The 12,952-nt window shown below is 34.4% G+C and overlaps 1 protein-coding gene across 7 annotated transcripts in view; it reads left to right on the top strand.

The window, feature by feature from the left end:
* Positions 1-12,952, top strand: part of LOC148618483 (mismatch repair endonuclease PMS2-like) — a 78,925-nt gene that overhangs the window by 21,573 nt on the left and 44,400 nt on the right. For 6 of the 7 annotated variants that reach the window (XM_088577483.1, XM_088577482.1, XM_088577484.1 and 3 more), the window contains exons 2-4: positions 2,985-3,140; positions 10,455-10,541; positions 12,295-12,397. In XM_088577483.1, coding sequence (XP_088433609.1) covers positions 3,005-3,140; positions 10,455-10,541; positions 12,295-12,397 — 326 coding nt within the window. In that variant the 5' untranslated portion in view covers positions 2,985-3,004. Of the gene's footprint in view, positions 1-2,984; positions 3,141-6,859; positions 7,018-10,454; positions 10,542-12,294; positions 12,398-12,952 lie in introns of those variants that run through there. The other variant, XM_088577485.1, reaches the window with a different exon arrangement.

Here is a 12,952-nt window from a genome sequence, read left to right as displayed (position 1 = left end):
TGAAATTTTAATTTTGCATTTGTAAATTGATAATTGTTATTTATAAATAAAACACTTCGACAGTATTGATTTTTGTAATTTGATCCGGTGATGAACTTGTAAAAACAGTCTGGTGACGCTTTCAGTTTCTGATAGTTTTACAGTGACTTGCCTACAACCATGACAGTCTTTTGTTACCAATCTACTGAACAATACAAAGGATTGACAAAGCTATTGGGACATTTAAACTGACCAGTTGCTATTGAAAGAGTTGGTGAATACTCACCTATGAATCTTTTTATAGCTAGCTCCTAGTTATTTAAATCTGAGGCAGCTACCTGGGCTATTCTATTTTTCATTGGTGAGGGGAGTTCAAATTAAATAAATTATATTTTGTTTTGTATTTTGCTGACAAGGTTGAAAACCATGATTTAGAATAGTATATAAAAGTATTTATTTTATTTTTACTACATTGCACAGAAGTCTTATATATTATTATAAAAATAAAGACCTCAATTAATATTTATTCCCTCCTTCATAAAACTGGAATAGGCCTTCCAAGGTGCCCTTTTAGTGGAAAGTATGTGATTCATACTATAGTTAAGGAACAAGTGTTATACAAAACAGTTTGAGGTTCATGTGAATTACAATTTTTTAAATAGTGCTATGAGTTTATTTTATTCAGTTTTGAGTATGAGTAGGCTTGAAAGTGAGTTATGTGCTTTATTAATTTTGGAGGATTTCCATTGGAATTATGATGTTTTGGATTAACTGCACTGGTGTTCATAGTTTGGGATTAAGAATCACGTTAATAATAATTTTCGTTTGTGTTATAGTTTGGGATTGAGTGCATTGAGTTTGATAGAAATTATAATTTGGGATTATAAGTGCAATGATTTTCAATGAAATTTAAGATTTGGAATAAGTGTTATTTACATTGAAACTTCTTTGGATTAAGTGCAGTTAATTGAATTTATAGCTTTGGATTTATATGCTGTTTTCCTTGAAACTTTTGTGGGTTATTAAAGTGCAATATTTTCATTCAGATGTAATAGTTTGGGATTTAGTGCATTTTTCAAAGTGCAATGATTTTCATTACCATAAAATGTAGTTTGGGATCTAGTGCAATGGTTATTTTTAAATTAAAGATTTGGATTAATAGCTTTTTTCATTGGAAGTACAGCTTGGGATTACGTGCAATGATATACATGTTACTGGAATTATATGGAGAATATTTCATTGTAATTGTTGTTCTGGATTAAGTGCTATGATTTACAGCTCTGATTTGAGTGTTTTATGTGAAAAATGATTTTATTGGAATTATACTAATGGCTGAAGTGCGTGAAATTTCATCAGAACTATATATACTTATTGTACATATATAAATTAAATTTTAAATAATATGAAAACGTGCAAGAAATTTATAAGAATCCAAACTATTGTTTAAGTAGATGCTTTGTAGGAGTATATTTCAATGCATATATTTAAACAACAATATTCAATGGATTCAGCTTTGTGAGTAATATTCACAAGCTGAGAAAATTCCATATGATGTGAAACATAGCCAATATTGGCTGCCTTACACCTGACCAGGTAAATTTTCATGGGTGAGTGGCTACCTATTCATCAACTCTTACAATAGCAACAGGTCAGTTTAGGTGACTCAATAGCTTTGTCAGTCCTTTGTATTGGTAACAAAAGATTGTCATGGTTGTAGGAAAGTCAATGTAATAATTGAACGACTTTTCTAGGAATAAAAGAAACTAATTAAAGGTCCCATGATAATGTGTACATGAGAATTGTAAAGTAGAAGCCCTCAATCATGACTGGGAACATTGTCAGTAATAATTATATAAGTTACAAGACATTGTCCAACGAGGATGAGATGGCGCCTCAGCTGGTTGTTTTCGACCGCTAAAATGCTTCAAGTCAACTTTGAGAAATTTCTTATTTAAGTATGTTACAAATACAACCTACATATATCTTTATTTTAATTATAAATTTTGTTAAACGGTTTTGAACTTTCATTGATGCCGTGCTAATCGTCTCAACCACTGTTTTATTGTACCAATGCTTTGGATTAAAGCTGGACAAATCAACTGGTATCGATTTCGGCGATTTGATTAAGAATTTTCACATGTCCTTCGGACTCCTTTGTTGTGATTTTCTGGAGTCCCCAATGAATTTTGGAGATCAGTGACCTGGGAGCTCGGGTATTAACGTCCATATTGTCAGCGAAGATCAATGAGATTATCTCTTACATAAGCACCTAGCATATCAGTGGCATAGTCAACTTAGCAGATGGCATCAGGATCTTAACTGGTGGATTTCAGTGATATTTAGTTCAAAATATTACATGGTCTTTTCTTTCATATACATTTGTACCATAAATGTACAACAGAGTCGTCTTGACCATCAGTCTGTTTGAATTCTGTCTCGGTTATCCTGGTTATATTTATCTAAATTATTTCAAATTTGGTTTTAACTTTATAGTCATGGGGCTTATGTTATAGACAATTATTGTTGGTGTCTGACATCGATTTCTATGTAAGTAAAATGGAATTTTTCACTGTGAATGTGATACAAAAAATATAGCTTTCAGTTCTGTTGCAAAAACCTTGAATTGTTCTGATGGGAATGATATGAAATTTGGTTTGCAGCATCAATATTGTAAACTTCTTTTCTTTCTACCTACTATCAACTTTCTTTTTAGTGGAACTAAGGATTTTTCAGTCCACTTGAAATTCAAACATGGTTTTCTTTCTGTGAGCTTGTTGACATTATATCTAGTTTGGGTCATTATAAATTGTTAAAAAAGTATTTAATGTAGTTAATTCAAAATCCAACTTTAAAAGATTATTGGATGGATGTCATCTTTCAAATGAATCGAAATTCTCGAATATGAGTTCACTAATCATTTTTTGAAAGTTTGAAACTTGCTGGGTGAGGATTTTCAGTAGTGAGTTGTATAGTAAATGCTGTCAAGTAAAACTTGTATATTTCAGATTACAGATAGGTGAATCCCATGGAAGCAGGATGTATTAAAGCTATTGACAAGGGATCTGTCCATAGGATATGCTCTGGTCAGGTGGTTCTCACTTTAGCTACAGCAGTAAAAGAACTGATAGAGAATAGTATTGATGCAGGAGCTACTATTGTTGGTATGATAATGACTAAAAGTCTTAATATTGTATTGTGGACCATTTTGTTTTTTTTATTCTTATTTTTTCCTAAACATTTTTTTTCATTGCATCTGAACTTACCATCAATTAGTTTCATGTGATGCCAATAACAACCCCTGCCTGTATTAGCAATCCAACACTCTGATATAATGCTCAAGAATTCATTCCGTTTTCATTTCAAAATGAAACTCCTTTACAATCTAGTTCATTGTCTAGCCGGAATCACTGTCTTTCAAAACTGTCATTACCTCACTTTACTGGAGATATACTTGATTGGCAATATTTTTAGGATTCATACGGTTCAACCGTCCACTTGAATCATACCCTCACCTACGTCCAGAAGTTCTCATATTTGAAATCCTTACTTCAATTCGATGCTGCTAGTGTCATATCTGGTTTAACCATGACAAATGGTAACAAAGCAGTAGATTCACTTAAAAATCGATATGGTCAATCGCTAAAAATCACCAACACATACATGATATTTTAGCTAGACCTTACCCGCACCGCATGATAGTCTTAAAAGTTTTAGGTCATTTCTCGACAAATCTAAAGCTTACATACGTGGCCTCAAATTCTTGGGTGAAGGTCAAGAGATGTTTGGGACCTAACTGATACCAGTAATACTTTGAACATTACCCCTTGAATTTCTAAAAGCTATAACTCTAGAAAATGGAAATGACAGTTGACACATACAAGCACTTCATGAAGCTATTGCGAGATTTCAATTGAAGAATCAGACTATTTAGATAATACACAAAAAACAAGTTATTTCGAGTGCAGACTTTATGACAGGAGTAAGACGAGAACATAAAAAACAGAACTACACCCACAGATCATCAGTTAAACAGCCAAGTTTGACAAAAAAAAAGAAGTGCCCTTACTATGATGGAAGTCATTGGTCAAATGAATGTAAAGAAGTCGTTGACTATGATGAAAGAATAGCCATTGTAAAGGAAAAGAAACTCTTGTTTCAATTGCCTTGGTGCACATACAGTAGGTGAATGTAACTAAAAAAGTACATGTAAGTCTTTTCACCGTAAACACCACTCATCCTTATGTAAAAAGACTACAAATACTAATAGCCAACATTCACAAGATGATGTAAAGAGTAAGAATTAAAAGACAATACGTCAATGTTTTACACAGCTAGTATTGAAAACAGATCCACAGTTCTATTGAAGACAGCTGTAAGCCCTGTTGTCTATAGCAATACATGTATTGACACAAATATTCTCTTCGATGAAGGAGCCCAATGATCCTTTATAACCGAGAACTTGGCCACAAAATTGAAGGTGGAAAAAGAAGGTTATGAGAGTCTATACATATCTACATTTGGAAATGCAAAGAAGAAGGTGAGAAATCTGAACAAAACAACAGTACATTTAAAATCAATTGAAGGTGAACTTATTCCAATCCAAGTGTTAGTTGTACCTACTATATCATCTTCAGCGCTAAGCTTGTCATAATAGGTGACTAACTAAAGCTTGGAACGCTGGCCGGGGGCTAGAACGCTCTGCCCACAAAGCACTTGGTTGTGTGCCCCAGGTGGTGGAGTGGGGTACCCCTGGCATGCTTCATGCTGGGGTCGTCAGGTCATAATACGGAAATCCTAACCGCAAACCATAGAAGTGCAGTGTGTTGGGAAAGATGCCATGTTCCTCGCAGGTAAAAGAACCCTTCTGTGGTATTCTCCTAGAGTAGGAACAATTGGGCTCTGCCACAGGAGGCTAAATTGTCCGACCCTACCCACCTCTCCCTATTACCAGTGGCAATCCAAATTTGTCGACCCCATTGTCCTTGTGTCCCATCTCATTTGTCATTTCATCATTGTTTCATGTTCATGAACCAAAATTTATTCCTAACTGTGCGCCATGGTTTGGAGGCTTTTGCGAGCGTTTAATTGGTCTAACAAAGAGAGCTATTAAGTGTGATCTAGGAAAAGCATGTATCAGCACAATATGCTTGAATTTATATTTTGACCATAATCGAAGGAACGATGAACAACTGGGCAATTACGTACATATCCATCAACATAAAAGATCTGACACCACTCACTCCATCACTCCATGTTACATGGACGTAGACTAGATTCTTTACCAGACAAAGTGACATTAGAAAACAGTGCAATATCCGAGAACTTACACTTTAAACTGAAAAGAAACTTACAAAGACCGAACAAACTTTTACAACACTTCTGAAACAGATGGAAGTACGAGTATTTAACATCTCTCAGAGAATATCATCGCACAAGCAGAAAAAAATGATTAATCGACACAAGTTGGAGATATCGTACACGACTATAATGATTTGAATTGATGAAGTGGAAACTCGCCATTGCCCAAGAACTTATACGCAGAAGTGATGAATCCAGAAAATGGAATTACAAATTGCCCTATTGTGACTTTATCCATTGGAAGTGAGAAACAACTAAAATGAACCAAAATGAAATACTGCTGGCCGGAGGAAGAAGAATCAACAACCTTGTAGTAGTGAAATTTAGTGTAGAGTAGTGTTTAAGTATAATTATTTTTCAGTACATCATTTTAGTTCACTTTGGTAATTGATAATTTTCATGAATACTTTCAGAAAGACAGACATTTTTAAAATATATATTGCATATCATGTTTGGTTAAAGATCATTTATGGCGGCCCCAGGGTGTTGTAAATTGGACTAAATATCAACATCACTTTTCTAGGCACTTTGTGTTAAGCTCTGCTTTAAAGTCACACAAGGCAAAATCTTGACTACGACACAACCACCTTCAATGAAGGCTTTTCTTTTCTTCTCTGTGGAGGCAAAGGAAGAATTACCAGTAGAGGAACTACCTCACTTTGAACTATTTCCTGAGAGGGAAACATTTACCTTTACTGGTGCTGGAGCATGACTGAATTGCTTCTGAACCTCATCAAGTGGCAAACCAAAAAGTTTGTCATCTAAAGGAGACTTGATTAGAGAATCCTTTAAGTTATCTGACACTCTAGCTTGATCCTTGATCTCAGACCTTTTGGATAGAGTAAAGTTTGTTAAGGTTCCCATAAGTGAAAGCTTAGAGCTTTATCCACCTGAAGTTAAAAAGGTTTTACTTCAGGATGAAGAGCAACATCCTTCAGTAAGGGAGCTACAACAAATGTTCCGCTGTTCCTAACACATGAGATGCATTTCTCAGAATGTTCTCAGTGGAATTTAAAATGTCATAGTCCCTAGATCGGAAATGATCATTAAAGGGAGCTATACCGAAACCACTAACCTTGGGAAGATGAGACTCATTGGCTATGATTCCTTCATTGATAATCTGAAGATAAGTGGACATATGACTAGATTCTGGAAAATTAGTATGAGACCTAGGTTACTAAGGTCGTTAGACACACCACGAGAAGCCTCAAAAGTAGAAGTGAGTCTCTTAGGTTTAGGAGGTGACTGAAAAGGCACCTTATTAAAGTCTTTCATAAGAGGGTAGACAGAATGTCTGAGATCCTTAAAAGAAGGAGTATCCTCAGTTTCAGCAGACTTGCTGGCATTGGTAGGGCCCGACCAGTTACAGAGGAATAGGAGAAACATTCGGAGGAACCTGATCTCTAATTTCACCTTCTTCACCAGAGGAAACATTACCTTCCTGACTACTTGGGGAGACTAAAAAATGTTCCTCGTCATCACTGCCCTTGTGTTCACTTTCAGGGTTGTGAACTGTTGGAAGAGGAGTCATAGAAGAGCTAGGTGTTTGTTGGTTGGCATTTTTCTCCAAAGCTGCAAGGCGATTCGAGAAAGCAACAAACTCAGAAGATATGGATTGATGAAAGACATCTTAAACACTCTTAATCTTAATCAGTAACCTGATTAGATGGACACCAAGAGGTAGGTGCAGTTTCAAGTGCAGTAACACTACTAGAAGGCACTGCTACAAAAGGAGCAGAGGTTGACACAATACGAGTGAATTAAATTTTGAGGACCAACAGGTCCAAAGTTTGAACCATAAGGCTAGAAACTGGAAAAGCCTGACTAGTAAAACCTGGGTAGGGGTAAGCCTGAGGCCAGGGAGGTCTTAACCAAAACATGGAGTTATTAACCAAGTAACACCACAGTGTGACCCTAGAAGTCTAGAACCAGGTAATAAACTCATTGAAACACCAGGAAAACTGAACTAGCTATAGTAAGGATGTCAATTCACAGAACCTACAAAACTTTAAAATATTGGTTGGTTGACTAGTCATATTTGGAGTTACTACCTGACTTACATAAGGTAATGAACCATCAGTAAAAACGTCATTGCTAGTAATGGCTTGTAATGGTGGAGTTACTACCTGACTTACATAAGGTAATGAACCATCAGTAAAAACGTCATTGCTAGTAATGGCTTGTAATGGTGGAGTTACTACCTGACTTACATAAGGTAATGAACCATCAGTAAAAACGTCATTGCTAGTAATGGCTTGACATAAGGTAATGAACCATCAGTAAAAACGTCATTGCTAGTAATGGCTTGACATAAGGTAATGAACCATCAGTAAAAACGTCATTGCTAGTAATGGCTTGACATAAGGTAATGAATCATCAGTAAAAACGTCATTGCTAGTAATGGCTTGACATAAGGTAATGAACCATCAGTAAAAACATCATTGCTAGTAATGGCTTGTAATGGTGGAGTTACTACCTGACTTATATAAGGTAATGAACCATCAGTAAAAATGTCATTGCTAGTAATGGCTGTAATGAACCATCAGTAAAAACGTCATTGCTAGTAATGGCTTGTAATGGTGGTGTTACTACCTGACTTACATAAGGTAATGAACCATCAGTAAAAACGTCATTGCTTACATAAGGTAATGAACCATCAGTAGAAACGTCATTGCTAGTAATGGCTTGACAGAAGGTAATGAACCATCAGTAGAAACGTCATTGCTAGTAATGGTTTGACATAAGGTAATGAACCATCAGTAGAAACGTCATTGCTAGTAATGGCTTGACATAAGATAATGAACCATCAGTAAAAACGTCATTGCTAGTAATGGCTTGACATAAGGTAATGAATCATCAGTAGAAACGTCATTGCTAGTAATGGCTTGACATAAGATAATGAACCATCAGTAGAAACGTCATTGCTAGTAATGGCTTGACATAAGGTAATGAACCATCAGTAAAAACGTCATTGCTAGTAATGGCTTGACATAAGATAATGAACCATCAGTAAAAACGTCATTGCTAGTAATGGCTTGACATAAGATAATGAACCATCAGTAGAAACGTCATTGCTAGTAATGGCTTGACATAAGGTAATGAACCATCAGTAAAAACGTCATTGCTAGTAATGGCTTGACATAAGATAATGAACCATCAGTAGAAACGTCATTGCTAGTAATGGTTTGACATAAGGTAATGAACCATCAGTAGAAACGTCATTGCTAGTAATGGCTTGACATAAGATAATGAACCATCAGTAAAAACGTCATTGCTAGTAATGGCTTGACATAAGGTAATGAACCATCAGTAGAAACGTCATTGCTAGTAATGGCTTGACATAAGATAATGAACCATCAGTAGAAACGTCATTGCTAGTAATGGCTTGACATAAGGTAATGAACCATCAGTAAAAACGTCATTGCTAGTAATGGCTTGACATAAGATAATGAACCATCAGTAAAAACGTCATTGCTAGTAATGGCTTGACATAAGGTAATGAACCATCAGTAGAAACGTCATTACTAGTAATGGCTTGACATAAGATAATGAACCATCAGTAAAAACGTCATTGCTAGTAATGGCTTGTAATGGTGTAGTTACTACCTGACTTACATAAGGTAATGAACCATCAGTAAAAACGTCATTGCTAGTAATGGCTTGACATAAGGTAATGAACCATCAGTAAAAACGTCATTGCTAGTAATTGCTTGTAATGGTGGAGTTACTACCTGACTTATATAAGGTAATGAACCATCAGTAAAAATGTCATTGCTAGTAATGGCTGTAATGAACCATCAGTAAAAACGTCATTGCTAGTAATGGCTTGTAATGGTGGAGTTACTACCTGACTTACATAAGGTAATGAACCATCAGTAAAAACGTCATTGCTTACATAAGGTAATGAACCATCAGTAGAAACGTCATTGCTAGTAATGGCTTGACATAAGGTAATGAACCATCAGTAAAAACGTCATTGCTAGTAATGGCTTGTAATGGACTATTAATATTAAATTCCAACATAAATTTTCAAAAAAACAATAATGATAGTATACAAAAGGAAATTCCTTCATAAAAACATTTCTTACACTACTTAATTTTCAAGATTCTTCACAGTAAATTTACCACATGTGTCTTCTTGTGCAGCCAGAAATAAAATGGATGAATGAAGGGTACATGGCTTCTATGAGGTCATCCCATTGGCTGATATTTTCAGTAAGGGGGTTCCGCCTGTTTGACTTGTGCAAATGGACTTACTCAGAATTTATGATGGTATCATCATGTATTGTAATAAAATTCACTTTGCAGATTAGACCCTGAGTATTGTCACCTTTGTTCTGATGGATGTGGCCTCTCCCTTTTTATATACATGTGATAAGTAAATTAAGAAACTGAATAGCTTCTTTGTCAACTGAAAACAAAACTATTTTCTTTTCTTATTGCATGCAATAATTGTTTTTATATTAAATATTCTTTTTCCCCTTTTCCAACATCAATATGTAAATATATGAAATGAAATTATTTATTCCAGTACATGTATTAAATTATATAAAATGAATGATTAATAAAAATTTTATCAATTGCAGTTAACATTTTCCATAAAATCTCCACATATGTAGAAACTTTGACTTTATTTCCTCTGACTTTTTTACTGTGACTTAGTTTCCTTTGAATTTTTTAACACAACTGCTTTATCTTTTAAATCATTAAATTAATTACGATTCATGTACATGTATTCTTAGTAGTAAGTAATTTAGATTTATGGAATATTTAGTTCTTTCTCTGCCTTAATTTCAAACTTATATGTTAGTATCAGATGCATCCCAAGATCAATCTCTTTTTTCATCTTTATTATCTAGAATTAGAACAATATATATAAATAAAAACTTCCTATAGATAAGTAAATTGGCAAACAGTCTTTTGATGAATCAACTACTGAGATGTGTGAAAAAGACATCGTCTAATTTCAATATAAAGGTATCCTTGCTTTTATTTCCATATTTAAAGTGTTGAAACTCACCATGTAAAAGATTTGAAGAATCCTTTATACAGGTAGAATGCATTACATTTAAACTTACAGAATGTTAGAGATACACTACAGTAATTGTGCATTGTAGATGTAAAGCTGAAGGAGTATGGCAGTGATATGGTTGAGGTCAGTGATAATGGGTCTGGTGTTGAAGAAAAGAACTTTGAAGGACTGAGTAAGTGTAGGAATATCAATTTAGTTGTTGATGTTTTTCATCATATTCAAAAGTAGAGGAGTCTAAAAATTCTATCAGAGATATTAAGACCACAATCGTTCTTTCTCTTATGATTTTTATGTCCAATGATACATTTCTACGTGCTCTTCCTTGTGTTCTAAAAAACATTGCTATGTGCTATTCCTGGTGTTCTGTGATTCATTTCCATGTACAATTCCCAGTGTTCTATAAAACATTGCTATGTGCTATTCCTGGTGTTCTGTGATTCATTTCCATGTACTATTCCCAGTGTTCTATAAAACATTGCTATGTGCTATTCCTGGTGTTCTGTGATTCATTTCCATGTACAATTCCCAGTGTTCTATAAAACATTGCTATGTGCTATTCCTGGTGTTCTGTGATTCATTTCCATGTACAATTCCCAGTGTTCTATAAAACATTGCTATGTGCTATTCCTGGTGTTCTGTGATTCATTTCCATGTACAATTCCCAGTGTTCTATAAAACATTGCTATGTGCTATTCCTGGTGTTCTGTGATTCATTTCCATGTACTATTCCCAGTGTTCTATAAAACATTGCTATGTGCTATTCCTGGTGTTCTGTGATTCATTTCCATGTACAATTCCCAGTGTTCTATAAAACATTGCTATGTGCTATTCCTGGTGTTCTGTGATTCATTTCCATGTACTATTCCATATGTTTTGTAATTCTCTTCCATGTTCTATTTCTTGTGTTCTTTGATACATTTTTACATACCATTCAGTACTCTAGATTTTTCAAAATTTTAATTTTCCATGGGAAAACTCTAAATGAAAAATTAACTTTTCCACTCTTGAATTTTGCTTTCCATACTCAACAAATCCTTCAAAAAATTCAAGGTTTCTATTGTCATAATAATAAAATTTCCCAAAATTTCCAAGGGTTACGGGAAAGTGGAATCATAGAACACTGCTATTCCTTGTGTTCAATGATTCATTTCTATCTGCTATTCTTTATGGTCTATGATTCATTTCCATGTACTATTCCTTGTGCTCTGTAATATATTTTTATATGCTATTCTTTATGCTCCATGATACATTTCTAGATGTATTATGTTAGTGTGAATCCCTTTCAGCCGTTTTAGGGTAGATTTTAATCAGTTTTAAGTATAAATTTGAACATAAAATACCAGTGGATTGTGTAACATTAGACATTGTATTTTGAAGACTGGTTTGTTCAACGTGTCATAGTTTTTCTTTCCTCTTTCGTCTACCCTGGACGACTTTTATTAGCAGCTTGGTGGGTGTTTCTAGAAAAAAGGGATGCTTATACCAATGCACCTGGTCCATGCTCCTTATACCAATGCACCTGGTCCATGCTCCTTATACCAATACACCTGGTCCATGCTCCTTATACCAATGCACCTGGTCCATGCTCCTTATACCAATACACCTGGTCCATGCTTCTTATGATACTTTTGTTACTTTATGTATTATTTTGGTTATTTTATGTTCTTTGTTGTGTGTGTCTGTTTTTAATGTATGGTTTTTGTCCCTGGATTACTTTTTTTTTTTATTTCCATTAGAATCATGGTTCCCTTGATTACTCTTTCAAAAGTTTAAAGGTTGAGGTTAATCCTTTAGAGTTTTTTTACTTGCTGGTACAATTCAAGGGACAAAAACCTATTAGCAAGTATTTATATTGAAAGTTTGTGTAAAATATGAAAAAAAATATTCTATGACTATTATTTTATTAAAAAAAACTTTTTGTGCAGCATTGAAGCATCATACTTCCAAGTTAGAAGACTTCTCTGATCTTATTGGTGTAGAAACATTTGGATTTAGAGGGGAAGCTTTAAGTTCCCTGTGTGCACTAAGGTTAGTGATAGCAGCAATAGAACTTTTGTAATGGTCAAGTCAGCATCTACATTAATTGAACTTATATTTCTGTTTGAGTAGAAGAGAACAATATTCATATGACCACAAAAAGAATATTGTTATATTGTAGTCAGGGAATTAATTGTCGTTGTCTGGAGACACTTCGTTTTTGTGCAATAACTTCAGTTGTGGTTGACCAATTGTTCTGAAATTTTGATATGCAATTAATGTAGACCTTTTTTTATTTTTTATTTTTCATTTAATATTTAATTCTGTCCAGCAAATGTATCCAGCAGATTTTTTTTTGTTTTGGACCATTTTCAAGCTTTATGGGGTCAAAATTGGGCAATGGCCAAAAAATTAAACATTTGTAGTTTATGCCTGATTTTGAAAATTTTTTTTATTGGATTTCTCATAAAAATTCTTGCCTGTGTTTGGCATACAGATTTCAGATATCTCTCACGGTTTTCAAGTTATATGCGGTCAAAAAGGGCTACACCCCCCAAAAAATCTTCTTTTTAGCTCACCTGGTCTTAAGGTCGTGTGAGCTATTGT

The sequence above is a fragment of the Perna viridis genome, chromosome 4 (assembly GCF_037379345.1).
Source record: "Perna viridis isolate PV_CMFRI_1.1 ecotype Kerala chromosome 4, ASM3737934v1, whole genome shotgun sequence".
Classification (NCBI taxonomy): Eukaryota; Metazoa; Mollusca; class Bivalvia; order Mytilida; family Mytilidae; genus Perna; species Perna viridis.
The sequence above is the reverse complement of the archived record's forward strand: the minus strand, read 5'-3'. Positions and strand labels throughout refer to the sequence as shown.